General features: G+C 50.6%; 1 protein-coding gene across 2 annotated transcripts in view; it reads left to right on the top strand.

Moving 5' to 3' along the window:
• Positions 1-6,569: 6,569 nt before the first annotated feature.
• Positions 6,570-26,530, top strand: part of PAPOLA (poly(A) polymerase alpha) — a 61,726-nt gene continuing 41,765 nt past the window's right edge. For both annotated transcript variants that reach the window (XM_055133919.1, XM_055133918.1), the window contains exons 1-3: positions 6,570-6,793; positions 24,861-25,034; positions 26,327-26,393. In XM_055133919.1, coding sequence (XP_054989894.1) covers positions 6,786-6,793; positions 24,861-25,034; positions 26,327-26,393 — 249 coding nt within the window. In that variant the 5' untranslated portion in view covers positions 6,570-6,785. The remainder of the gene's footprint in view (positions 6,794-24,860; positions 25,035-26,326; positions 26,394-26,530) is intronic.

The following is a 26,530-nucleotide window of genomic DNA, read 5'->3' as shown; positions in this document are numbered from 1 at the left end:
GAAGAAGAAGAAGAAAAAAAGAAGCATGGCAAATTGTTACCAGCAACAAATAACTAATACAATTGAATAGATATCCTCACTTTTGACAAATTAATCTGATATGATCATGGTTAGGAACTGAATGTATGTCTCCACATTCGTAGTTGAACCCGAATACTCCCTCTGCTCATGGAGTCCCTCGGTCAGTAAATAGGGGTAAATGAGGTCATATTGTGGGGGGCCGTGGCCCAATAGGACTCTGCCCGCGAGTAGAGAATGAGAAGGCTCTGGTCCGAGAGCCCACACCAGGAATCAGTCAAGCTGTAGCTGGACCGGAGCTTCCCGGCGTCCTGAACCAGGAGGAGGAGATTTCTGTTGCTTAGCCACACAGTCTGCGGCGTTTGGCTAGAGTAGCTCACACAGGCGCAGATAATCATGCTTCTGACAGGTTGTAGACAGAACAGAAATAATTGCATGGACATACGGGGCAGATCTGAATTGTCTTTAACGCATCAGAAGTGACAACTCTTTAAGTATCTTTAGACACTGTCTCAGGCATAGGGTCATAGGACAGTCCAGTCAGCAGCCCAACCTTCACGGAGCTTGGAGTTTAGCAAGAATATAAACAACTAAAACAAAATAACAAGGAGAGAGTTCGGGGGGTTGAGTGCATGACTTACATGTGGCTGCCATGGTTTGATCCCTCACACAAGCTCCCTCAAGCATTTCTGGGTGCAGTCTGCAAGGTCCCTTGGCATGATGGCCTGTGTAACCTGGGTAGTTCCTGGCCCCACGGGGATGAAACAACACTGCATCTGAAGGACCTGTGTACTGTCCCACGTGGATGAGGCGACACTGCATCTGCAGGTCCTGTGTTCCGCCTGTTCCACGTGGATGAGGCGACACTGCATCCGCAGGTCCTGTGTTCCGCCTGTTCCACGTGGATGAGGTGACGCATCCGCAGGTCCTGTGTTCCGCCTGTTCCACGTGGATGAGGTGACGCATCCGCAGGTCCTGTGTACCGCCTATCCCACGTGGATGAGGTGACACTACATCCACAGGTACCGCCTGTTCCACGTGGATGAGGCGACACTGCATCCGCAGGTCCTGTGTACCGCCTGTCCCATGTGGATGAGGTGACGCTGCATCCGCAGGTCCTGTGTTCCGCCTGTTCCACGTGGATGAGGTGACACTGCATCCGCAGGTCCTGTGTACTGCCTGTTCCATGTGGATGAGGTGACACTGCATCCGCAGGTCCTGTGTACCGCCTATCCCACGTGGATGAGGTGACACTACATCCACAGGTACCGCCTGTTCCACGTGGATGAGGCGACACTGCATCCGCAGGTCCTGTGTACCGCCTGTCCCATGTGGATGAGGTGACGCTGCATCCGCAGGTCCTGTGTTCCGCCTGTTCCACGTGGATGAGGTGACACTGCATCCGCAGGTCCTGTGTACTGCCTGTTCCATGTGGATGAGGTGACACTGCATCCGCAGGTCCTGTGTACCGCCTATTCCACGTGGATGAGGCGACACTGCATCCGCAGGTCCTGTGTACCACCTGGGAAGCCCAAACCCAACCCAATAAAATCAACAAGGAGGTTCGGGTGAGACTGAGGAAGAGCACGCAAATCAAGCCCCAGTTTCCACAACGCATTTGCTGAGACATCTGCGAGGCAGTGACATAGGAGTGACGAAGCCCCAGAACGAGTGAGCCCAGGGAGAGCAGCTCTGGCAGGAGCATGGGGACCCCCGAGGAAGAGGAGCTGTTCAAGGTGTGTCTTGTTTCTTCAGTGCCAGGGACCGAGTCCAGGGCCGCACATGCGAGGCATTTGCTCGACCACTGAGCTCCCTTCCCGTCCTCTGGGTGGGTGAAAGCCAGCCGATGGCGGTCAGCAGCGCGGGAGGATCCGGAATGAGGTGGCAGAGAAAGCAGAGAACCAGATCCTGCAGGGCTTGGTACACTGCTAAGCTCGGTTTGGCTCTAAGCGCAATGGCAAGTCTTTAGATGGGCTTTATGCAGGGGAGTAAGAGAATCCAAAATACTGTGTTCTGGGGGTCAGAGCGATAGTAGAGTGGGGAGGGTGTTGGCTTTGCACACCTCAGCGGTGTGATTTGATTTGATTTGATCAGATTTGATCCTTGGCCCCACATATGGCTCCTAAGCCCCACCAGGAATGACCTGAGTGAAGAGCCAGGAGTAAGTCCTGAGTGCCATTGGGTGTGACCCCCAAACATGTTTTTTTTCCTTATATTTTGGGTCATACCTCCCTGTGTCCAGGCCTTACTCTTGGCTCTGTGCTCAGGGCTGACTCCTGGCAGGGCTTGGGGGACCATCTGTGGTACCAGGGATAGACCTAGGATTAAGGCACAACGCAAGCACCTTAACCATTGTACAGAGCCTCCAGCCCCCATTTTAAAAGTCCAGTTGAGGGGGCTGGAGTGATAGCGCAGCGGGTAAGGCATTTGCCTTGCATGTGGCCAACACAGGTTCGATTCCCAGCATCCCATATGGTCCCCTGAGCACCGAAATGGGTAATTCCTGAGTGCAGAGCCAGGAGTGACCCCTGTGCATTGACGGGTGTGACCCAAAAAGCAATAAATAAATAAATAAATAAATAAAATAAAAGTCCAGTTGAGGATGCAGAATGGGCTGGAGAGAATAGCGGAGAGGGCTGACTTGCTCTAAGCTTGTTTTAGCCAAACTGGGGGGAGGGTGTGAAGGAGAGGGAGAGAAGGCATTGCAGATGGGGTCTCAGCTTGCTGGATCACAGGTCGTAGATGGGCTGGGAGGGAGAGTATGGAATCAGGGAGAGTGGCTTGTTTTGTTTCTTTGGGTCGCACCCTGCAAGGCTCAGGGGTTACTTCTGGTTCTGCACTCAGGAATTACTCCTAGTAGTGGTTGGGGGTTGCCAGTGATCGAACCTGGGTTGGGCGCGTGCAGGGCAAGCACCTTGCCCACTCTACAAACCCTCCAGTCCCCAGGGAGGCTGATTTGTGGTTGTGGCTGGATTCTGGAAGATGAGGGTGCGGCAGCATGAGGGTGGGGCTGGTTCTAATCAGGATGTTGCTGTTTGTGATTCTTTCATGAGAATGAGTCTTCAAAATGATATTAAGGATTTAAAAGGAAAATGAGAACTCAATGATGAAATAGCTTACGTAGTCAGTAAATGAAAGGGCATATCACTTTCGTTATATTACATTTACTCTACTGACTCATAAGTCCATTGATTAAAAGTTTTTGAGGAAGAACCATCTGCAGCCAGATGAATCACTAGTATCGGGATAACCTCCATAAACCACAAGATTTCCAATGACGACCTAGAAGATCCTGAAACTCAGTCCACAGTAGTTTCCCATTACAGGGAACAATCTCAGAAAATCGTTCAGGGCATTTGCTTTACTGGAGCACACTCTGGATCTATGAGGATCAGTTCTCTTTCCTCTTATGACAGTGTGCGGAAACTGCAATCTGAATGACACTAAGGGTAACATTTCCCCCTTTCTCGGCACCTGGCAGTGTTGGACATGGAAGGAGCAATGATGGGGCAGAGCTGGAGGCAGTGGGCAGGTGAGGGAAGGGTTTGAACATGGTCAGCCAGCCAGTCTCGGCTTAGCTCATTCTCCATTTCCTGGGGCTCTAGTTTTATCTTTGTTTTCTGGGCCATACCCAGTGGAGCTCAGGAATCACTCCTGGTGGGCTGGGGGGCTGGCTGGGGTGATGGAGATCAAACCCAGGTCAGCTGCACACAAGGCAAAAGTCTTACTGGGTCTTTTATGGCTCTGGCCCCTCCAGTTAATCCTGGAGCCCTAGAAGTGTGGGTCCTGAAGGGATCCAACGGCCTGAGAAGCATTTTTGAATGTCCACCTGACTTAAAAATTGGCCCAATCAAACTCCACTCCAGGGCAGGAAAAACGGCTCAACAACTCAGCGATTAGAAATGACAGGTTTGATCCCTTGCATCCCATGGTCCTCCAAACGCTGCCTGGAGCAACAGAGGACAGGGACAGGAGCACAGGATGTATCAGTGTCATTCCATTGATCATCGATCTGCTCGAGCGGACCCAGTAACGTCTCCATTCATCCTAGCCCTGAGATTTTAGCAGCCTCTCTTTACTCGTCCTTCCCAATGGTGCTGCATTAGAGGCTCTTCAGGGTCAGGGGAATGAGACCCACCATTGTTACTGTATTTGGCATATGAATACGCCACAGAGAGCTGGCCAGGCTCTGCTGTTTGGGCAGGATGTACCTGAACTCAAACCCCAAAGCAACTATTCCTACACTCTATAGTCTTTTTTTTTTTGGGGGGGGGTCACACCTGGCAATGCACAGGGGTTACCCCTGGCGGTGCTCAGGGGACCATATGGGATGCTGGGAATTGAACCCGGGTTGGCTGCGTGTAAGGCAAATGCCCTACCCACTGTGCTATTGCTCCAGCCCTGACACTCTAGTCTTCAGCTGCCTCGCCCCTCACACCAGGATGCCCCACAGCTCCTCTGGTAGCCCCTTAGAGCTCTTTGCTTCCTGGTTTCAGACTTAGTGCTCTCTCCTGACAGTGAGAGTCACCTCAGGAGAGAGCTGGCAGGGTGCTGGCCTTGCACACAGCTGATCCAGGTTCGCTCTCCGGTGTCACGTTCTGGGAGTCACCCCAAAGCACAGAGCCAGGAGGAAGCCCTGAGCACCGCTGGGTGTGGCTCCAAAACCAGGAGAAAAAAAAAAGTCACCTCTAACATCCCTCCTCAAAGCTCAGTTCCAATCCTCCTAATCCTTTGAGGGCCTCTGGCCCTATCACAAAGGTGATCTCAGCGCCCTTTCCCCCACTGTAGCCTGCTTTCACTGGGATCAGGGCTTACTCACAGGGGCCTGTGCAGGGAAAGTCAGGTCGGCCGTGCAGGGCAAGCACCCTATTCACTGTACTTTGGCACCGGGCCCCATCGCTTTGGTTCTCAACACAACCTGGCGATCCACTTCCCTTCCGCTCCCGAGATCCTAGAGAGTCAGGTCTCAGGACTTTGGACTGTTTTTGTTGTTTGTATTTGGATCACGCCCAGCTGTGCTGTGGGATACTCCGGGTTCTGTGGTCAGCCCGGGTGGGGCTCTGGGTACCACCTGCGGTCAGGAGTGGAACCTGGGCACACTCCGTGGTCTCTCCGCCCCCGGGGCATCTTGACCTTTTCCTTCCTTTGGGGGCCTTACCCAGCGGTGCGGAGTGGGACGGTGGCGGGGCTACTCCTGTGTCTGCCGGGGGATCCCTCCACGTGGCGGCCAGTGACCCACAAGCAAAGGAAGCGCCTTAACCCCTGCACGGTCTCCCGCCTATTTCTTTTCTTTTCGGTATGATGGGAACTGTCTGATGGGGTTCAAGACACCACGCGGTGAGAGAGAAATCAAGCCCAGGGTCCAACACAAGGTGTTTTGCCACTGAGGCACTGCTCTCCTCTCCCCCCACTGTCAGGATTGTATGAAGTGCTTTTTTTTTTTTTAAATTTTGCTTTTTGGGTCACACCCGGCGATGCTCAGGGGTTACTCCTGGCTCATGCACTCAGGAATTACTCCTGGCAGTGCTCCGGGGACACTATGGGATGCTGGGAATTGAACCCGGGTCGGCTGCGTGCAAGGCAACCACCCTCCCTGCTGCGCCGTCTCTCCAGCCCCTGAAGTGCTTTCAAGCAGCCAAAAAAACAAGGCTGGGGAGCCGCTCTCAGGGCTGGAGAACATGCCTTGGGGGTCCCCGGCCCGACCCCACTCGGGTCCTTCAGGGTGTGGGCCCAGAATCAAAACTTTCAAAACAAACAAAAATAAACCGTATTTGCTTCTCTATCCAAAAGTTTCAACAAGTGATTAAAAAAAAAAAAAAGGAAAGCCCAGAAAAAAGCAAAAACAAACCCACAGGGCGACTTGGCTTCTCGGCAACCGGCCGGCCCCCCACCCCACCCCTCCCCGGGCCGGGAACTTGGAACGCGGGGCGGCCCCGCGGGGGCTTCCCGGGCGGGCCTCCGGGGTCCGGGCGCAGCCGGCCGCCCCCGCCGCCTGTGCGCCCCCCGGGCCGCGGCCCCCCGCGCGCGCCACGTGCTGCGCGCGGAGTTCGCGCCCCCCACGCCGTGACGCCCGCGGCGGCGCCCCGCCAACGGCCGGGAGCGGGGCGCGGGGAGGGGGCGCGGGGTCGGCCTCCCCACGGCGGCGCCCCCGACCGGGCAGCCCCGTCTCTCGCGCGCGCGCTCCGGGCGGCCCCGCGTCCCCACAGCCGCCGCGACCTCGGGCGGCCCCCGCGGCGGCGGGACCACACACAGCGCCGGAAGCGGCGCGGCCGCGCGGGCCCCGGGCGCTCCCCCCGCCGTCCGGGCGCGCGGCGGCGGCCCCCCGCGGCCGCCCAGGACGTCCCCGCCGCGGCGCCGCCTCCCGCCGCTCGCCCCGCGCCGCGCTCCCTGCGCGCCTCGGCCCCGGGCGGCCGCCCGCGGAAGCGCGACGCCCGGCGGCCGGAAGTGGCGCGGCCGGCGGCCGGCGCCGGAACTACGCTTCCCGGCAGGCCCCGCGGCGCCGGGCGGCGGGTGCGCCTGCGCGCGCGCGGCGTGCGTGGCGGCGTCAGCGGTTCTAGAACGTTGCTGTGGTAGCGCTCGGGCGCCATGTTAGGACGAAGGGGAAGGAGGAGAAGCGCTTAAAGCGGCGGGAGCGGGTGCGGGAGCGGGGTTGGACCCAGGGCCGAGGCAGGCCCCCCCCGCCCTCCCGCCTCAGTGGATCATGCCCAGGGCGGCAGCGGCGGCGGTTGCGGGGGGGCAGTGACTGGGCGGTGCCGGCGCAGGAGACGATGCCGTTGTAAGTAGCGCTGCGGGTTCTGTCGCCTCCCGCACGCCGGGCCGCGGGGGCGGGCGGGGGCGCGAGGCGGGCGGGCGGGCGGCGCGGGGGCGGGGGGCTCCGGCCGGGTCGCCGCCGCGCGCCCCGCACGCCGCCCGCGGCCCCCACCCCGCCGGGCTCCCGCCGCCGCCGCCGCCGCCGCCGCGCCGGGCCTTCCCCTTCCGGCCCTTCCCGCCCCTCGGCCCCGCGCGCGCGCCCGCGGCCTCCCGCCTCCCGGGGACGCGCGGGGGCGACCCCCACCCGCGCCGCGCCGCCGCGCCGCTCCCCCCCCCCCGGTGGCCCGGGGGCGCCCCCCGAGCGGACGCTCGCCCCGCGGTCTCTGTGTGTGTGTGTGGGGGGGGCCGGGGGGGTCCCCCAAAAGTTTGTCGGGGAGAGCGCGGCGCTCGCGGGGCCGCGGCCTCGGCCGTGAGGCTGCATTTCTGCCCGGGAAGTTCCCAGGGGCAGCGGCCGGGGCGGCGGCGCCGGCCGGTCCAGACCGTTCGCCGCTGGCCGGGGCCGCCGGTGCTGGGTGCACCGCGCGCGTGTGCGTGTTTGTGTGTCTGTGTGCATGTGTGTGTGTCTGTGTGTGTGTGCGTGTGTCTGCAGGGGGGGCTCGCGCGCGAGCTCCGAGCCACGCGCCCCGGGTAAATACGGCCCCGCGCCCCCCGCCCCCACTCGCGGCGTCCGGGAAGCGGCCCGGCGAGGCGTCCGCGCTGACCGCCCGCGGGGCGGGGGCGCGGGCCCGGGGGCAGGTTCCTCTCGCCGCCTCCGGAGCCGTTTCTGGGAAGGAAGGGACCCGGCTGGCGCTTCCTTCCGCCCGCGCGGCGCCCGCGGGACGCGGCCTCGGCTCGAGACCGAGATGCTTCTCCTGCCCCGCCACCCGTGTCTCTTTGGAGAGCGCCTGTTCGGACAGTCACTTTTCTTCTCTTTCTTTTTCTTTTTTAAATAAGCGCTTTAGATTCTTTGCAAAAGAACTCGTTCCATGCGTACATGATGAGCGCTAGTTCGGTGGGCAGGGCGCCCGCCTGCCTGCGACCCACCCCGGTTCATCCTCCGTATCCCATCTGGGCCCCCCAGCACGGCCGGGGGTGGCCCCAACTCCCCCCCCCCAACATACAAAAGTGAGGACCGATGGCACACGCCGTGCCTTGCCGGTATTTTGTTTGTTTGTTTTGGTGCCACACGTGCCCGTGCTCCGGGCTAATTCCTGCCTGGCCCCAAACCTTGCTGGCGCGCGGCACTGATGTCACATACACTGCATTTCTGGTTCCGATTTTGCTGCTTGTCCTGTGCGGTGCTGACCAGCTCGTTATTGCATCAGCTCCTCTATCCCACTTGCAGGGAAAAGCATAAGCCCTGGGTTACCGGGGCGCTTCTGTTCTTACCAGGGTCTCGAAAGTGGAAGCGACCCGTAGGGATCCCTAGGTCGCGGGAGAGGACCCGCTCCCGGGTTGCAGGGCGGGCAGAGTGGCCTGCTGGTGGAGACTGCCAATATTGTGTAGCGGCTTAACGACGCCGCTGCGCCTGGAAGGGTGTGTCCACGTTCTTATCAGTACCAGGAGTAGTTATGTTTTGTGGGGGGTGGGTGTTTGGGTCTCCCTGGAGGATGCTTCAGGGCAGAGGGGTCACTTCTGGTGGTGCTGGGGACCAGCAGTGCTCCCCATAGGGGAACAAGAGCTTTAACCCTTACACTCTCTGGCCCAGAGTAATTTTGCTTCCCCCCCCTCTCACGTTTTGATTTTTGGGTCTGGCAGGTATTGCTCAGCTGGGTGTTCTGGGGTCAGTGTCCAGTGGTGCTTGGGGGACGATGACCAGGCAGTGCAGGGGTGCGGGGAATAGAGCTTGGGTCTCCTGCATGTGAAGCATGCTCACCAGCCTCTCTCTCCCCTCCCCCCTCCCCCCTCCCTCCCCCTCCCTCCCCCTCCCTCCCTCTCCCTCCCCATTTCTCTTCTCACTTGGGGGGGGAGTATGGTCACACCCAGCTGTGCTCAGGGCTCGCATCTCCACCCAGGGATCACTCCTGATCGTGCTGGGACATGGGGGATGAAACAGCTGTGTGACAGGCCTTAACTCTGCAGCGTCCCCAGGGCCACCCTTCCTCAGCCCCCCTCCCATTACAACAAAAGTAAAATGTTTTCTTAAAACTTGATCCTTGAGTCTCGTATGTCTTTGAAATATAAAGTAGGAATTGCACATCAAGCTCTAACTAAAAGCAGAAGAGTTTCTTGCTTGGGGCCCAGCGCAGGCCGTGCTCAGGGCCTCCTCGCAGTGTCCGTGCCCGGGAGCCACCGTGTGTGCTGCTGGGAGGTCGGTAGTGTCTGCCCCGAGTGCTGGTCATGGAGAGAGCACTTGCGTGCTGTGTGTGAGCAGATTAGTGTTTGGGAATTCTATTTTTACCTGCGAAAACAAGTATCGAGCTGTGGATATTCATATGTACGATTCGTTATTTGCTGAGAATGAATTGAAGCTTGCCACTTAAGGAACACTGGTAGAATTTGGGCCAAGGATAAAATTGGAGCTTTCAAGCAAAAGTGAGAGTTGGGGAGGCTTGAGCAGTAGCGAGGAGCCGCGTGCAGTTGACCCTGGGTCCATTTCCAGTACCGCAGACTTGCCCAAGCCAGGAGGGACCCCTGAGCGCTCTTGGATAAGGCCAACAACAGAACAAATTTTGGAACACTTGGTTCTGACCCTCGGAGCTTGACAGCGTCCCAGAAATTGTTTGCAGTTTGATTTGCAGTGACACTGAGTAGTTTTCTCATATAGGTAAGAATGTGTCAGCATTTGGAAGATGTGCCTATTTCAGTGAACTTACATTTTTCAAGCCTCCAACTCATGATGTAAATTCTATCATACATGGGCAGAATGCAGATTTAAGGTTTAAGGTGGACCAGTTGTTTTTAATGCAGCAGAGTGTGAAGGGTTTATTGATGTATGGTTTGAGCTTTCAGGATGTTACTCATTTAGAAATGACCACTTGTGAAGAATTGGTGTGCTTCAAAGATTTCTCACAATTATTTGAATGGCTTTTACATTACAGTGTTTTAATTTACTTTGTTTGTGTTTTGGGGTCATACCCAGTGGTCCGTAGGGTGTACACTTGGCTCTGCTCCTCTCCTGTGTGACTCTGAGCACCACTGGGAGCCGAGTGTGGTGCCTGGCACTGGGCTTTGAACCCTTCTTGGGGCTTGCAAGGCAAAGGCCCCACCTTTGGAACTCTCTCTGGCCCCGGGATAAGGCATTTTCATAGCTTTCTAATGATAATGTAGTGGTGATATCTTGATGTGTATCTATTCAACTTGGGGCCACGCCCAGTGGTGCTGGGGGCTGCTCCTGGTTCTCTCAGGGATCCAGCTTGGGTGGGTCTCAGCAGAGTTCCTGCCCTCCCGCTGTGCCAACCCTCTCTGTTCTAGATGGTTTATGGAAAAAGGATTTGAATTTGTAGGAGCAGTTGTGGAAATCCTGCTGTCTTTTATTAAGCCATTATTTAAAGAGATTTGCAAAAATATAAAACTTATTTTAAGGTTTTGTTTTGGAAAGGTTACTAAAAATTATTGGCTTGAGAAGTGGCCCAAAGTGGAGCACCGCTTTTCAGACAGACTTGGGTGGGTTCTCCCCAGCCCCCCCCCAACCAGAGTTACCCCCGAACCAGGCATGCCATGTCATCAATTTCTTGTTAATAAAAATGAGTAAACATTCAAAAAATATCACTTCACATTTTCAGTTCAGTAAATATTGGCGCATAATTATATAAATTCTTTGGGATCTTCAGTATGTTTTAAGAGGTATGAAGGAGCCCTTAGACTAAAAAAGGATTGAGAACTTGAGAACTGTGCAGCTAACAGTTGTCCCAGGCTTCTATTTTCAGTGGTAGTTGGTTTCTTCCAGATGACCACACAGAAAGGTGTAGTCAGTCCTGAGAAGCCTTGAGGGGTTGGTAGACATGGCTTTAGAGCCTTTGTGTCTGGGGGGGTGGGGGGGCTCAGTGAAAAAAATCTTGTAGGGAAATAATTTACAACTCCCCTCTGCCCGCCTTTGTGGGGGAGGTGGAAGGACACCCCGTGCTTCCCGGGGCCTGGTGGGCTGCGGATTGCTTTACTGCTTTTTCCTTTTTGGGTCACTCCCAGTACTGCACAGGGGTAACCCCTGGCTCTGCATTTAGGAATTGCTCCTGGCAGTGCTGGGGCGGGGGGCGTATGGGGTGTGGGGGTCAAACCTTGGTTGGCTGCGTGCAAGACAGAAGCCCTACCTGCTGTTCTGTTGCTGCGGCCCCTGGTGCTGGGGATTGAACCTGGGCCGGCTGCATGCAGGGCAGGTTTCCTGCTTCCATACTACCATTCTGACCTAGACTTAGATTTTTTTTATTTTTTGGGGGGATAGCAAGTTGTTGTTATTAATATTGCTGTGATTTTGAAGTGTTACACCTTAAGGGTTTTTTTTTTTTGCCACACCCATTGTTGCTCTGTGCTCAGGGATTATTCCTGGCAGGCCCTGGGTACTCTGTGGGGTGCCTGTGATGGAATCCCCGGTTGCTTGGCTGCGTGCAAGGCAAATGCCCAAAGCACTGTAGTGTCCTCCGGCCCCTTGCTTGCTTTTTCATGGTGAAGTTGGAGGGTTGTGGGAGTAAGTATGAAGCTGTTCAGTTTTCCTCCTCTGATACTGATAAGCTACTTCTAAATACATGGTACACAAAGTTTCGTCTCTGTTTGTTTCAAGTTTATAAAAACTTTTCAGGTGTAGCAGGGACATTTAGATTTGGGGTGGGGGCACACCTGGCGATGTTCAGGGCTGACTCCTGGCTCTGTACTCCAAACTCACTCCTGGCAGGACTTGGGGGACCGTATGGGGCTCTGGGGATCAGATACACGTTGACTGCATGCAGGCAAGTGCCCTTCCCACTGTCTGGCTCCTTTCTGTCAGCTTTTAAATAATTGCACAAAATCTTGATTGACAAAGCAGCAGTATTGCAGGAGACACGAGACTCCCGTAACATTGGTTAAATTGTCTGAGGTTTTGTGGGATTGGGGGCTTCATTCAGCTTTGCTTTCCAGGTTCCGTTCCCTTTCTAATACTGTACTATTTTCTTGTTGGGAACTGTTATTTCATCGGCTCAGTTTAAGTCATTTAATATATGTAATGAACAGCACCCTATAGTCTTTTTTTTTTTTTTTCTCTTTGGGTCACACCTGGCGACGCACAGGGGTCACTCCTGGCTCTGCACTCAGGAATCACTCCTGGCGGTGCTCAGGGGACCATATGGGATGCTGGGAATCGAACCCGGGTCGGCCGAGTGCAAGGCAAACGCCCTGCCTGCTGTGCTATCGCTCCAGTCCCAGCACCCTATAGTCTTAAATATTTTTGGTGACTCTGGTTTATTTAAAGTCACAAACAGATTTACCACTTATGACTACAACCTTCAAAGGAAGATGTTTGTTGTTTTCAGTCCTTGGATGGTAGGTTTTCAGAATCCCATAGCTTTCTCTATTCCGGAAATTTAAAGATTTAGGAGAAAATCTTGTAGGGTGCCTAGTGCCCCCCCCATAACTTTCTTCCTTCCTCTGTCGTAATTCATTATTATATTTCATATTTATATTTCCTCTGCGTTTTGTCCGGAAACCAACTTGATGTCATTTATGGTGGTTTTGCAGTGTTTGAGGAGGCAAAATGTTACTGTTATTTTTGTCATCAAACATCTACATTGCATTTCTCACATTTAATGCATATAATATGTTTTGATGTACAGATACACCTAATAGATGTGTGTCCTATTCTAGATCATCTAAGTAAAGTCAGATTGTAACCAGACAGGCATGATTTTGGAGGGGTGGGGTGGACAGGGTCCCAGGACACAGGAAAGATTTACAGTGTGCTGTATTCAGTAATAACGTGCAAGAAATGATGTGTATACTTCTGAAAGGAAGCAAACAAGTGCTATATTTTACTTAGAAAAATGTAAGAGGGGAGAGAGAGAGATTGTGATGAGGGAAGCAGAGAACGTACAGCGAGTGCTACTGGGAAATTGTCCACCTGTAGGGTAGCAGGGTAGTCACAGCTTTCTACTAAAAAACCGGAAGGAAGCAAAACTCAGTAAAACAGATATGCCCGAATTTTGACTATTGTTTTTGATTTATTTTTGTATTTTTCTAGATTCTTTAATTTTGAAATTTCAAATTGATGTGGAAATGCTGTGAACGGGCTCAGTTTTTAATTTCTCTTACCCTTCTGGGGAGAGGGTGCAGTTGGAATTGACCTCATGGGGGTGGAAAAAATATTTGTCTTTTGTTTGTTTGTTTGTTTTTGGGTCACACCTGGTGATGCACAGGGGTTACTTCTGGCTCATGCACTCAGGAATCACTCCTGGCGGTTCTCGGGGGAGGATATGGGATGCTGGGATTAGAACCCTGGTCGGCCCAGTGCAAGGCAAACTACCTACCTGCTGTGCTATTGCTCCAGCCCCAATTTTGTTTTTTCTTAAAAGCAACAGGGATGCTTTCCCTGAATAATAAAATTTGCATTTTCATAGTTTGACTTTGGAGTTTAATCATAATTTATTCCCCTTGAATGCAGATGGTCACTTAACTTGGTTTGGTGATTTTTAGGGGTGGGGGCCACATGCAGGTCGTGCTCAGGGTACACACCTGACACTGTGCCCCAGGGATCAACTTCTGGCAGGACTGGGGAACCGGAAGTGGTGTCTGGGAGCTATCCATCCCGCTCAGCTGTGGGTAAGCAAGTGCCCTACCTGTTGCATTACCTCTCTGACCCTCACTCTTCTGGGGTTTGAGCTTCTGCTTTCAAAAAAGAATGATTTATTTTTTATATTTGGGCCATACCTTGAGGAGCTGGGGGGACCTTACGGGGGGGGGGGGCTGGGTCCACTGGGCAAGGCCAGAGACCTACCCGCTGTACTCTCTCTTCCAGCCCTTCTGCTGCTGCTTTTTAAGACTATGACTGGATGGTCCACCTGTTATACATAGTTTTAAGAATATGTTCGTTAGATTCAGTGGAACCAGTAAGATGACAGAAACTGGAGTCCCACAGGGACTCCTTGGCTTTGCATGGGCCTCTGAATAGCAATGCTGCAGTTGCCCCTGGTGCTACTGGTGTGTCCCAAACCCTAATTCTGTGTATTAGGTACATGTACAGTTAGATTGCAAATATGCTTAGTATCACTTAACACAGTACACAAGGCAAACCAGTTACCTGTTTTTAAAATAATCTCTTAGTGAGCCAAAGAAAAATATTGTGCAAGTGTGTTAAATTTTTTGTGAAAGAGATTCATGTACTGCATTTTCAGATTCTTTAGAGCAGTGGTTTTCCGCCACCATGTCAGTTCCTAGATGGTGCTAATCTGTGGGAGTATAGGAAGTTGGAAACTGCCCATCTTGTGTGTAACTGTGGGTACCATTCCACTGGCCTGAAAGGTTCAAGAATGCTGCTGAGAGCAGCCCCTTTGTCGTTTTCTGGCCAAGTCTTTCCTCGCACTGCTACTGAGAACCTACCGTGATGTCTAAACCGTGGGACCAGGGATGTATGCAAGGGTTCAGGCATTCCAGCACCAGCACAATAGCCTGAGTACCGAGTATGGCCCAAAACCTCCAGCCCGGGCCAGAACAGCTGTAATGCATGCACTCACATATTCAGCATTTCTCTGATTTATCTGTTGCTTCCAAAACGGACCCTTCCAAAGAAAGTTGAGATTGCACTTTTACCCTGAATAAAAATAGGGGGAAATGGCAGTGTTTCCTGCTCACTGAAGTAAAATCGAGTCATCTGACCCAGCTCTGACCATGCACTACAGGATCCCAGATGCCCGTCAGGAGGTGATAGGGAGGGATTCGCTAGTAAGAGCGCACCTTGTTTACACGGAAATACATTCTCAGTAAACTGCTTGGGAAGGGAGTTGATTTATTGCCCTTTCGTGTGGCTGACTCATTTCCACAAGCCCTCCCTTGTTGAGAATACACACTTTAACACAATCATGACTCTTGTTACACGCATACACTCTGTCTGCACAGAGCTTTCTGCACAATCCTGACTCTTGTTACATATAAACACACACTTTAACGGCTTTCTGCACAATCATGACTCTTTGTTACACACAATCATGACTGTTACACACACACACACACACACACACACACACACACACACACACACGGTTAGGGGTTTCTGGGCCACACCCAGCAGTAATGTGCAGGATGTTCCTGGCTCTGTAGTGACCCCTGGTGGTGTCCAGGGAACAGGACACAGTGCCTGGGACGAAGCATCCTGAGGGCAGCTGCAAGCTCCAGTCTGATTTTTCTTGCCCTGGTTTCTGTATTTAGTTCATACTGAATTCTTGAAGGGTCTGAATTTCAGACTAAATTTTATATTGTCACTGAGAACAGACTTTTAATTTCCTTCCTGATTTTAGCTTTGTTTTTTTATGAACAGTAAATTGCGTGTTAATAAATACTGTGCTTTGGGGCAAAAATAAATGCTGCACAGGTGCGTTTCGGAAAAGTGGCGTGAAGAAATTTGATCTTCTTAGGGGCCCGAGAGATAGTACAGCCCGCAAGGGGATTGCTCTGGCCACAGCTGGCCCGGCTTCCGTCCTCCGCATCGCACACGGGCCGAGCCTGCCAGGAGCGGCCCGGAAGCAGAAGGAAGAAATTCGATTATCTTAGATGCCTTAGCAGTTTTCAGGAGCTACAAATACTGCGTACTTTGCTTTGTATTTGGTTCTCGTCATAGGCTAATGTGATAATTGTTTTAGTTGAACATTTATTTAGTGGCTATTGATGACAGAACGATACTGTGAGATGATTTTAGCCTCCTTATTACCGTTTTTATATTATTATTATTATATTTTTCTTTTTTGGGTCACACCTGGCGATGCACAGGGCTTACTCCTGGCTTTGCACTCAGGAATTACTCCTGGTGGTGCTCGGGGGACCATATGACCCAGGGAATCGAACCCGGGTCAGCTGCGTGCAAGGCAAACGCCCTCCCTGCTGTGCTATTGCTCCAGTCCCTACCGTTGTCTTTAATGGTGAGCAGCATTATTAGATGACTTTCCGAGTTTCGTTTGACATCTATAATCAAAAATATTTGAACAGGCTGGAGAGAGACTTGCCTCACTCAGCTGACCTGGGCTTGAGATCCAGCACCCCACCTGGTCCCCTGAGACCACCAGAGTGATTTCCTTCACACTTGGCCGTGTGGCTGAAAAACAAAAACCAAAAATGCCTTTTTTTTTCCTTTTTAAAGATACATGATTCTGTTGTGACAGGTGTGTAACGGGACTTCTTCAGAAAGGTCACTGAAATAGAGTTGGTGGCTGTACACGGGGTGTGCGCTCCTCCCCAGGCCTGTTCTGTTTGGGGAGGGGCTTGCATGCATCCTTATTGGGGTGTGAAATTCTCTCCTCTCATATTTCCTAAATAGAACTGCTTCGCTTTAAAAGTGGGTTTATTTAAATAAAGGGGCCAGGGAGGAAGCCTAAAGGGCAGGTGCAGGAGGCCGGGCGTGTCTGGATGCCTGGTCCTGTCTGGTCCCCTGGGCACAGCTGGGAGGATTCCTGACCACGGCTGTTGGTGGCCTCCCGGCATCGCCAGTGCCCTCAGCAGCGGTTCGGAACACATGGCAGTCACGGAGGACACACCACACGCTCCCGGGGTATGTTGAGATTTCAGTCAGTACTAGACTCTAGTCTGGGGCTTTTTTGACCGTTCTGGGTGCCCTCTAGGGAGCAGACTGCACCTCACTTACTGCGGGCATCTTTCCTTGCCACCGAGTGCAATGACAGCCTCACTTTCTTTTTTTTTTTTTTTTTTTGCTTTTTGGGTCACACCCGGCGATGCACAGGGGTCACTCCTGGCTCATGCACTCAGGAATCACCCCTGGCGGTGCTCAGGGGACCATATGGGATGCTGGGATTTGAACCCGGGTCGGCCGCGTGCAAGGCAAACGCCCTACCCGCTGTGCTATCACTCCAGCCCCAGACAGCCTCACTTTCAAATGCGACCTGGTATTTTGTGTGAAGACGTGCTTTCTTTAGCAAATTCTATACTTAAAATAATGTTTATTTTGGAGATTTTGCTTATTTCAAGGCCTATGGTTCTCCAGTGAACAGCTTTGGGTGTCTTTTTAGTCTGATGAAAGGGTCTGATTCTGGAGCCAGTGAACTGGAGAGCGGTTGGCAGTCCCGAGCACTCTTGGTTCTCTGACGGACTCTACATCTCACACTGTTGTGGAAGGGCCGTTGGGCCCGTGTTGGACCCAGCTTCTGCCTCAGGCGGGGTGGGAGATTGGGGATAGGTGAGTGTATTCTGTGTCTTTAACTTGGCCTCTTTCATGTCTTTAACGGGGTCTCCCACATTGTGCTCAGGTGATCTAGGCCAGTTCCTGTACGGCCTGACCCCGGCCATGGTGGTCACGGGTTGAACCTGGTTGCACACGCCTGCACTTCCCCTTTGGGGTGCTCTTTCCCGGCTTGTCAGGACGTGCCGAGTCCAGCCCCTGCTCTCCCCACAGGGCCTGCGGTCTGTGCTCTGTGCCCGCCAGGTCCTGTGAGGTCCATGGCTCGAGGTGCAGCTGCTGGAGGAGAAGGTTGAAAATCGGGGCAGTGAAAGTAGTGCACGTGCTTGGCATGTATGAGGCTCCCCGTTCGGTACTAGGCACTGGGAACATTGAAATTAATAGTCAAAATTTTGATACAAACCACGAGGTGCTTTTAAAAATTTCTTTTGTTTTTGTGCTTCATCTGGCAGTGCCCAAGGCCTGGAGATCTGGGCTGCAGCCTTGAAGGCGGCAGGCACAGTGACTTCCAGACTGTTTTTGTTCTTGCCTTTTTTTTTTTTTTAAAGTGGGGGGGTGTGGTATACCAGGTGCTCAGGTCTTATTTCTGGCTTTGTGCTCAGGGATGACTCTTGGGAACCATACGGTTGCAAACCCTGGTGGGCCACATGCAAGGCAAGTGCCCTAACCCTTGTACTTTTTTACTCTGGCCCCGGTTTCACATAAATAGTAGCTTAAATTTGCTCCCTAATATTCAGTTAAATAATTTTTTACTTGATAACGTTTAAAAAGATTATTTTTTAGTTTTTGGGTCACACCCTGCGGTGCTTGGGTTACTCCTGGTTTTGCACTCAGGAATTACCTCTGGCGGTGCTCAGGGGACCATATGGGATGCTGGGAATCGAACCAGGTCGGCCGCATGCAAGGCAAACACCCTACCCACTGTGCCATCACTCCAGCCCCCCTACTTGATAACTTTTGAAGAATAGTCTTTGCATAATTTGGCATAATGCCTTCTCACACCCAGCAGTGCGCAGGGCTTACTGCTGATTCTGTGCACAGGAGTCACTGCTGGTGGTACTCAGGAACTGTACGGGGTGCTGGGGATCAAGCCCATGTTAACCCCATGTAAGGCAAGTCCCTCCTGTGGTATTACAGCTATAATGTTTCTTGTAACTTGACTTAGGAAGTGTTTTACTATATGTAAAGTTGGAATATTTTTATGTAGGTAAATGTTGTATGAATGGGTATTTGAGTTTTGTTTCTTAAATATTCTTCTGAAAATAGTGTTTATTTTCTTGAGTGTTTAATTCTTAAGTATGTAAAAATTGCTTTCTGGAATTTAGAAACTATTATGTGGAAAGTCAGAGTTTCTTAGTGTGCAGTTGTCCCCCTTATCAGGGGCCTTTCAGACTCCCCATCGTGCCTGAACCTGCAGGTACTAATGTACTCCTTTATTCTGTGATTTCATGTATCAGTGATAGGACTCAGATTTTATTATAAAATAGGTGCAGGACATTAATAACCCTACAGTGAAATAGCACAACACTAAAACAATAAAAGTTGAAATTGAGTAAGTAACTCTTCATATGACTTATGTAACACTTTGCACTGTGGTTTATCTGTTGGTAACTGAAAGGTTTGAGTAAAGCCGTGGACTAGGGGGCACTTCTATGTTTCATAATTCCTCACTGATCAGAAAATGGTCGTTGCCATCGTATGCGCCCAGATTGATCATATTTTGTATTGTACGGCTACTAAACTACATAAGAACTTGTCACCAATTGAGTTTAAGTGTATTTGTTGGATGCTTAAACTTTTGAAACAACGTTCTTGCCAAAATAAGTACTCTGTAGTCACATGGTGACTTCACAAAAATGCTGTTCTGAATACCTAAATGTTTGTTACAACTAGTCAGGTCTTGGATGCCAAGCATTGGGGGCTTGGGTATGTGGGGGGCGGGGTTAGGGGAGGGGAAGGAGGGACCTTATATTGGTTTAAAAAGATTTGTTTGGAAAGTGTCCTTTTTGCCTTTTGGGCCACACCTTGGATGGTAGTGCTCAGGGTTTACCCCTGGATCTGTGTTCAAAGATCACTTCTGGTGGGTTCTGGGAACTCTGTGGGATGCCAGGAATCGAACCCAGGGCAGCCTTGTGCAAGGCTCTTGCCCTACCCATTGGACTTTCCCTCTGGCCTGGAAAATGTCCTTTATGGATAAGAAAACTATTGTAGTTTTAAATGTTCTAGTTTGCCTTTCATAGCGAAAAAGAGACGTGGGGCCAGAGAGACACTGGCGGGCAGACGGTTGCACTGCATTTGGGTCCCTGCACGGCCAGGTGTGATCCCTCGGCAGAGCCGGAGCACCAGGGAACCCCAAATAGTTCTTAGGGTGCTGCTTTGGAGTTTTTGGTGGAGAACTTGTTGGAGTCTTGCAGGTTTTGTTATTTTTCATGTTGGGTTTTTTAGGTCATATCCGGCAATACTTAGGGTTCACTGCTGGCTCTGAGCTCGTGTCACTCCTGGTCGGGCTTGGGCATCATGAGGTGCTGGGGACAGCCTGGGTCAGCTGCACGGAAGCAAGTGTCCTGCCTGCCGTACTGTCTCTCAGCCTCTAATAACACTTTATGGCACCAGTTTTGTGGAGTCTGTTAGCTGTTAATTGATAGGATATTAGGAATTAGTATTATTTGAGGTTTTCTTTTTGTTGTTGTTGCTTTTGGGCTACAGCCTGCAATGCTCAGGAGTTACTCCTGGCTTTGTACTCAGGAATCACGTCTGGTGGAGCTTGGGGGACTGCATGGGGTGCTGGGGATCAGCCTGGGTAGCTGCATGCAAGCCTTACCCGCTGCACTCTCTCAGGCGACTTTGTGTATTTTAGTCACAGGAGGTGACTGCCTGCACTGGAGAGCTAGAGCATTAAGGAAGTTTTATGACTCATGTGGGTCCCAGTTCTGTGAGCTCTCAGCTCTGGACAGCTAATTAGAGTGCGGGAGTAGGAGGGGATTGCTCAGATGGGATTGCTGGAGGAGATAATAAATCTGATTCTTCGTGTTACTTTCATAAAGTTAAATGAAAATTGAGACAATGTGTAAGTAGTCCTGGGAACACCTTCACGAGATGTTATACAGCCTAATGATCGATGACACGTTTTGGTGCTCTTGGTTTGTTGCTAGAAGAATAGAAAATCCCTGCCCCCCTAAAAACAAGCACAGCCTAGCAGTCGTAGTATAAACCAGAATCCTGTGGGTAGGTAATGAGTGCATGCAGTGACACTCGTGTTGTATTTCACACGGTGTTGCTTAAGTAGGCTATTGTTAAAGTCATTTACTTTGAACTTGGAAAAAGGTTGGGATGTGTTTGTGGATTTTTTAAAATTTGGGGGGCTACAGATAATTTGTTCTTGGGGAGCCATATAGGGTGCTGGGAATCAGACCTAGGCTGGCTCATACAAGGCATGTACCTGCCTGCTCTGCTGTCTTTTCAGTCCCCTTCTTTGTATTTTAAAGCAGTTAACTTTTTGTTTTTTGTTTTTAGGCCACACCCGGTGGTACTCAGGGATTAGCCCTGAGTTGACTGCATGCAAGGCAAGCGTCCTACTGGTCGAACTATCACTCTGACCCTAAAACAGTTAATTTCTTTTGTTTGGGTTTGGTTTGAGACGACAAGGTGCTTGGGACTGCTTCTGGCTCCTGTGCCCAGAGGTTGTGCCTGTTGGTGCTCAGGGGACCATATGGTGCTGGCAGTTGAACCCAGGCTTCCGGCATGCAGAGCGCATGCTCTGGTGAGCCGTTTCTTTGGCCTTTATGGGGAGGTGGTGAGACTGGCGTCCCAAGCAGTGATCAGGACTTAGGACACAGTGCCAGGGATTACCCCAGGGTGCTTACGAGTCCCGGGCTGGGCTCTGCTTTTCTCAGTGGCCTGTGGTGATGGGGATCAGACCAAGACTACTTCTCCAGCCCGTGTATCTTATTTTTAATCAAAAACCTTTTTTTGGGTGGGGGTTGGGTTTTTCTTTTTGAAACATGTATTCTCAATTATATCTCCTGATTACAGCTCAGAGGACGGAACCTGGACCTCTTGCTTGCAAACAGGCCTTTAGCCAGTTGAATTAACTGTCTTGCTTGCTGAATTAATTTCTCCCCTCCCCGTGCCTCGCCCTCCCCATTTGTCCTTTCCTTCCCATTCCTTTTGAGGCAGCATTCAGGGTCGTTCAGGGTTACTTCTGGCCCTGTACTCAGGAATCACTCCTGGCAGTGCTTGGGGAACCATGTGGGATGCTGGGGATTGAACCCCGGTAGGCTGCCTGCAAGACAAACTCCCTACCTGGTGTACTACCGCTCAGCCCCTCAAATTAGTTTTTTAAAGTATTCGAAGTATGCCATTTTCTTTCCATCACTTAGGTGGACATATTTGTTGTTGGTGGTAGTTTTTAGGTCACAGTGTGGTACTCAGGACTTACTCTTGACTCTGCACACAAATCACTTCTATCGGGTGCTTGGAGGATCAGATGGGGCGCTAAAGATAGAACCCGGGTCGGTCGCGTTCAAGGCAGCACTCTACCTGCTGTACTATTGCTCTGGCCCTCAAATTAATTTTTTAAAGTATTCAAAGCATGCCATTTTCTTTTCATCACTTAGATTGAAATCTGACTGGTTATACAACTTTGGAATTTCTCTTAAAATGGAAGAAGTTTAGAGACTAATATTATTTTTGGAATGTAAATCTCTTGGCAAAAAAAAACAAACACCATTTGGGATTGGAGAGATAGTACAGAGGATAATGTGCTTGTCTTGCATGTTATCCGACTGGGATTTGATTCCTGGCAACCGTATGGGCCCCAAGTCCTGCCAGGAGCATCACGGAGGGCAGAGTCAGGAATAAGCCCTGCGTATTGCCAGGTGTTGCCCTCAAACCAGAGAATCAAACACCGTTACTGTGCATATGTTTCTCCTTCAGGTTTTTGTGTTTATACTATCTATGGATTTTTATTTGCGAGTCAGATGTTAAGTCCCTTTTGTGGGGGGCATCTCCTGTATTGGTTATTATTTTGGATTAGTTTTATCATTGACTTGGAAGCAAATAGGTTTTGACTCCTTTTCTTTTTTTTCTTTTAAAGTTTATTTTCCTAAGGTTGTTCACATTAATTGATTATATTCAGGATTTCAACACCAATCCCACCCCGTTATACCTTCCCATCACCATTATTTCGAATTTTCCCACCACCTTTCAAGCCTGCCTGCCATGGGCAGATTCTTGATAATTTATTTTCTGTTGCTTATTTTCAATATCATGAGAGATCTTTGGTGGCATCGTGCTTCTGGAATTTTATTTTATTTATTTATTATTATTATTTTTTAATTTATTTATTTTTAATTAGAGAATCACCGTGAGGGTACAGTTACAGATTTATACACTTTTGTGCTTATACTTCCCTCATACAAAGTTTGGGAACCCATCCCTTCACCAGTGCCCATTCTCCACCACCCGTAAACCCAGTGTCCCTCCCACCCTCCCCAATCCCATCTCCCCCCCACCCCACCCTGCCACTGTGGCAAGGCATTCCCTTCTGTTTTCTCTCTCTAATTAGCTGTTGTGGTTTGCAATAAAGGTGTTGAGTGGCCGCTGTGCTCAGTCTCTAGCCCTCATTCAGCCCGCAACTCCCTTCCCCCACATGGCCTTCGACTACAATGTAGTTGGTGATCGCTTCTCTGAGTTGACCTTTCCCCGGAACGTGAGGCCAGCCTCGAAGCCATGGAGTCAACCTCCTGGTACTTATTTCTACAGTTCTTGGGTGTTAGTCTCCCACTCTGTTATTCTATATACCATAGATGAGTGCAATCTTTCTATGTCTGTCTCTCTCTTTCTGACTCATTTCACTCAGCATGAAACTTTTCATGCCCATCCACTTAACTACAAAATTCTTGACCTCCTTTTTTCTAACAGCTGCATAGAATTCCATTGTATAGATGTACCAAAGTTTCCTCAACCAGTCATCCGTTCTGGGGCATTCGGGTTTTTTCCAGATTCTGGCTATTGTAAACAGTGCTGCGATGAACATACATGTGCAGATGTTGTTTCGATTGTACTTTTTTGCCTCTCTGGGATATATTCCCAGCAGTGGTATTGCTGGGTCAAATGGGAATTCAATATCTAATTTTTTGAGAGTCGTCCAAATTGTTTTCCAGACGGGCTGAACCAGTCGGCATTCCCACCAGCAGTGAAGAAGGGTCCCTTTCTCCCCACATCCTCTCCAACAGCGGTTGCTTTTGTTCTTTTGGATGTGTGCTAGTCTCTGTGGTGTGAGGTGGTATCTCATGGTTGTTTTGATCTGCATCTCTCTGATGATTAGTGATGTAGAGCACTTTTTCATGTGCCTTTTGGCCATTCGTATTTCTTCCTTGGTAAAGTTTCTGTTCATTTCTTTGCCCCATTTTTTGATGGGGTTGGATGTTTTCTTCTTGTAGAGCTCAACCAGTGCTTTATATACCATTGATATCAACCCCTTATCTGATGGGTATTGTGTAAATATCCTTTCCCATTCTGTGGATAGTCTTTGTATTCTGGTCACTGTATCTCTTGCGGTGCAGAAGCTTTTTAGTTTAATGTAGTCCCATTTGTTGATCTCTGTTTTTACTAGATTGCTTAGTTCCGTGTCACCTTTGAAGATACCTTTATCTTCAATATCGTGGAGGGTTTCGCCGACCTTGTCTTCAATGTACCTTATGGTTTGTGGTCTAATGTTGAGGTCTTTAATCCATTTTGATCTGACTTTTGTGCATGGTGTCAGGTCAAGGTCTAAACCCATTTTTTTGCATGTGGCTTCTGGAATTTTAAATATGTAGATGATTGGGGCCCAGAGACATCTCTGTAGGGAGGTTTTGAGATTCATTTTATGAGTCTCTGGATCGAGTCTGGTGACTTGCTGAGATATGGCCTGCACTTGACTGGCCTGGAGGCACTTCCTGGGCGTGGCAGCCAGGACCCCAAGGGGGCGAGGAGAGGGGAAGGGACAAATCATCTCTGCTGCCTTGCCGCCTGGCGTCTTCAGACCCTGTTACGTGTACCCGGGTTTTTCTTTTCTTCTGAAAGTTTGTGGCCACCAAGGGGTTCCTCTGGAGTGGACGGAGAGGGGACACCCGCTCCATCTGAGGAGCCCCAGTGAAATCAGCTCTGCTCGGGCCCGGGAGATGTCTGGTGAGCATCTGTCTTCCGGGATTCACTGCTGAGTCTTGGTTCCTTTTCAAAAATTTTCCTCAGTTGTATAGTTGTATTCTAGTTTGACTTATTAGAGCTTTTTTTTTTTTTTTGGTTTTTGGGTCACACCCGGCGATGCACAGGGGTTACTCCTGGCTCTTCACTCAGGAATTACCCCTGGCGGTGCTCAGGGGACCATATGGGATGCTGGGATCAGAACCCGGGTCGGCTGCGTGCAAGGCAAACGCCCTACCCGCTGTGCTATTGCTCCAGCCCCCTTATTAGAGCATTTTTGATTGGATTCTTATTTGTAGTTTATTAGCCATTTCGGTAGTGACAAAGTTAAAATCTGGAGTAGGAGGAGACTCTGCTTTCTGTGTCATTTAAGTTTTTTTTCCCTTTTAAAGACAAAATGTCTGGGAATAAATAAGATGTTTTGGCGGTGGGAGAAGTGGCAGTGAATGAGCTGTTCACAGTGCATTTTACTAAAGCAGTTTTTCTAGTCGTGGCCTGTTGGTTTGAAATTCCATAGATTTTTGTGGGGGAAGGCACTAATCTTTTCCAATTCCCTTTGTAGTCCAGTTACAACGCAGGGGTCACAACAAACACAACCGCCACCGAAGCACTATGGCATTACCTCTCCTATCAGCTTAGCGGCCCCCAAGGAGACGGACTGCGTACTGACACAGAAACTCATCGAGACTCTGAAGCCCTTCGGGGTTTTTGAAGAGGAAGAGGAACTGCAGCGCAGGTGAATTTTAGTTTTTCTTTGCCGCCTTTCCCTTCTCTTCCCTTCCTTCCGTCATCATTGATGCTGTGGCATAACAGGGTGTCCCAAAGTTACTTGTCACGTGGGGGCACATACCCTTGTGGTGTTGGCTGGGTCTTACACACATTAGCAGTGTTCACACATGTGGCTGAGGTGCGCAGCAGGATGCATTACTTTTGTTGTGGTGTTTGCACGCTTACTGCTGGTGCTCCCAGGGCTGCATTGGCCACGAGTGTGCTTGCTGCAGGCTCTCTCACTGCTGGTGCCAGTGGTCACAGATCTTAGAGCTGCCACATTCAGTGTGTCCACCCAGCCCTTACTTCGGTAGGCACACCATGGATCGGGCTCTTGGCCTTAAGCTGGCAGGGCTGTCTCTGGGCCATTGAACTCCAAACCTGAATCCTATTTTAGCACTTTGTGTATTTTTTGATTTTTGGGTCACACCTGGTTGTGATGCTCCCTGTTCTGTGCTCAGGGCCAAACTCTTGGCGTGGGGGGAACAACATGTGGTGCTGGGGATTGAACCTTGACCAGCTGCCTGGTCTGCTTGGGCCCACTTAATAAAATTCTATTGAGACTGGGGATGGTGTGTGTGTGTGTGTGTGTGTAAAAGTATGCACTACCAAGGCCATACCTGGTGGGTATATGGAGATGTGTGTGTGTGTGTGTGTGTGTGTAAGTATGCATATCGGGGGTGTGTGTGTGTGTGTCTGTCTCAGAGTATGCCCGGGGTGTGTGTGTAAGTATGCATATCGGAGGGGATGGGGTTGTGTGTGTGTATGAAAAGTATGTGGGATCAAATCTAGGGTTTCACACAATAAGGCAAATTTTTTACTGCCTGACTTCATCTGCAGCCTCTTAATTTTTCTTCTACCATTTGGTGGGGGAGGTGGGGGCATGTTGGCAGTGCTCAAGGCTTTCTCCTGGCTCTGAACTCTGATCACTCCTGGTGGAGCATGGGGGCACCTTCTATGGTGCTGCGGATCCTTCTTGGGTTGGCTGCATGCAAGGCAAGTGCCCTACCCACTATCCTGTTGCTCTGGCCCTTGAATTTGATGATTGGTGTTTTGATTGTGTTAGCACAGGTTTGCCAGGAGAAATGGGAATGCCTTCCCCAGTAGAACAGTGCCCACGTATACCTAGCCACTGTGTGCTTTCTTTCTGGTGACTTAAAAAGTGGGTAACATTTGGGAAGCCACCTTTGAATCTGTTTTTCATCTTAATAAGTAATGTTATGGAATTGACACTTGATTGATAATTTGCTCTGTCAACAGGATTTTAATTTTAGGGAAGTTGAATAACCTGGTAAAAGAATGGATACGCGAAATCAGTGAAAGCAAGGTAAGGTGAAATATATAGAGAGTAACTACTTTATTCATTTTTTTTGTTCATAATTTAATGCAGTTGATTTAAGATACACCTGGTAACAAGGCCTGATATCTTGTGTCTAGTTATTTTTAAAAGCAGGACAAACAAAG

The sequence above is a fragment of the Sorex araneus genome, chromosome 3, assembly GCF_027595985.1.
Source record: "Sorex araneus isolate mSorAra2 chromosome 3, mSorAra2.pri, whole genome shotgun sequence".
Taxonomy (NCBI): domain Eukaryota; kingdom Metazoa; phylum Chordata; class Mammalia; order Eulipotyphla; family Soricidae; genus Sorex; species Sorex araneus.
This window is presented reverse-complemented; position numbering and strand designations above follow the sequence as displayed.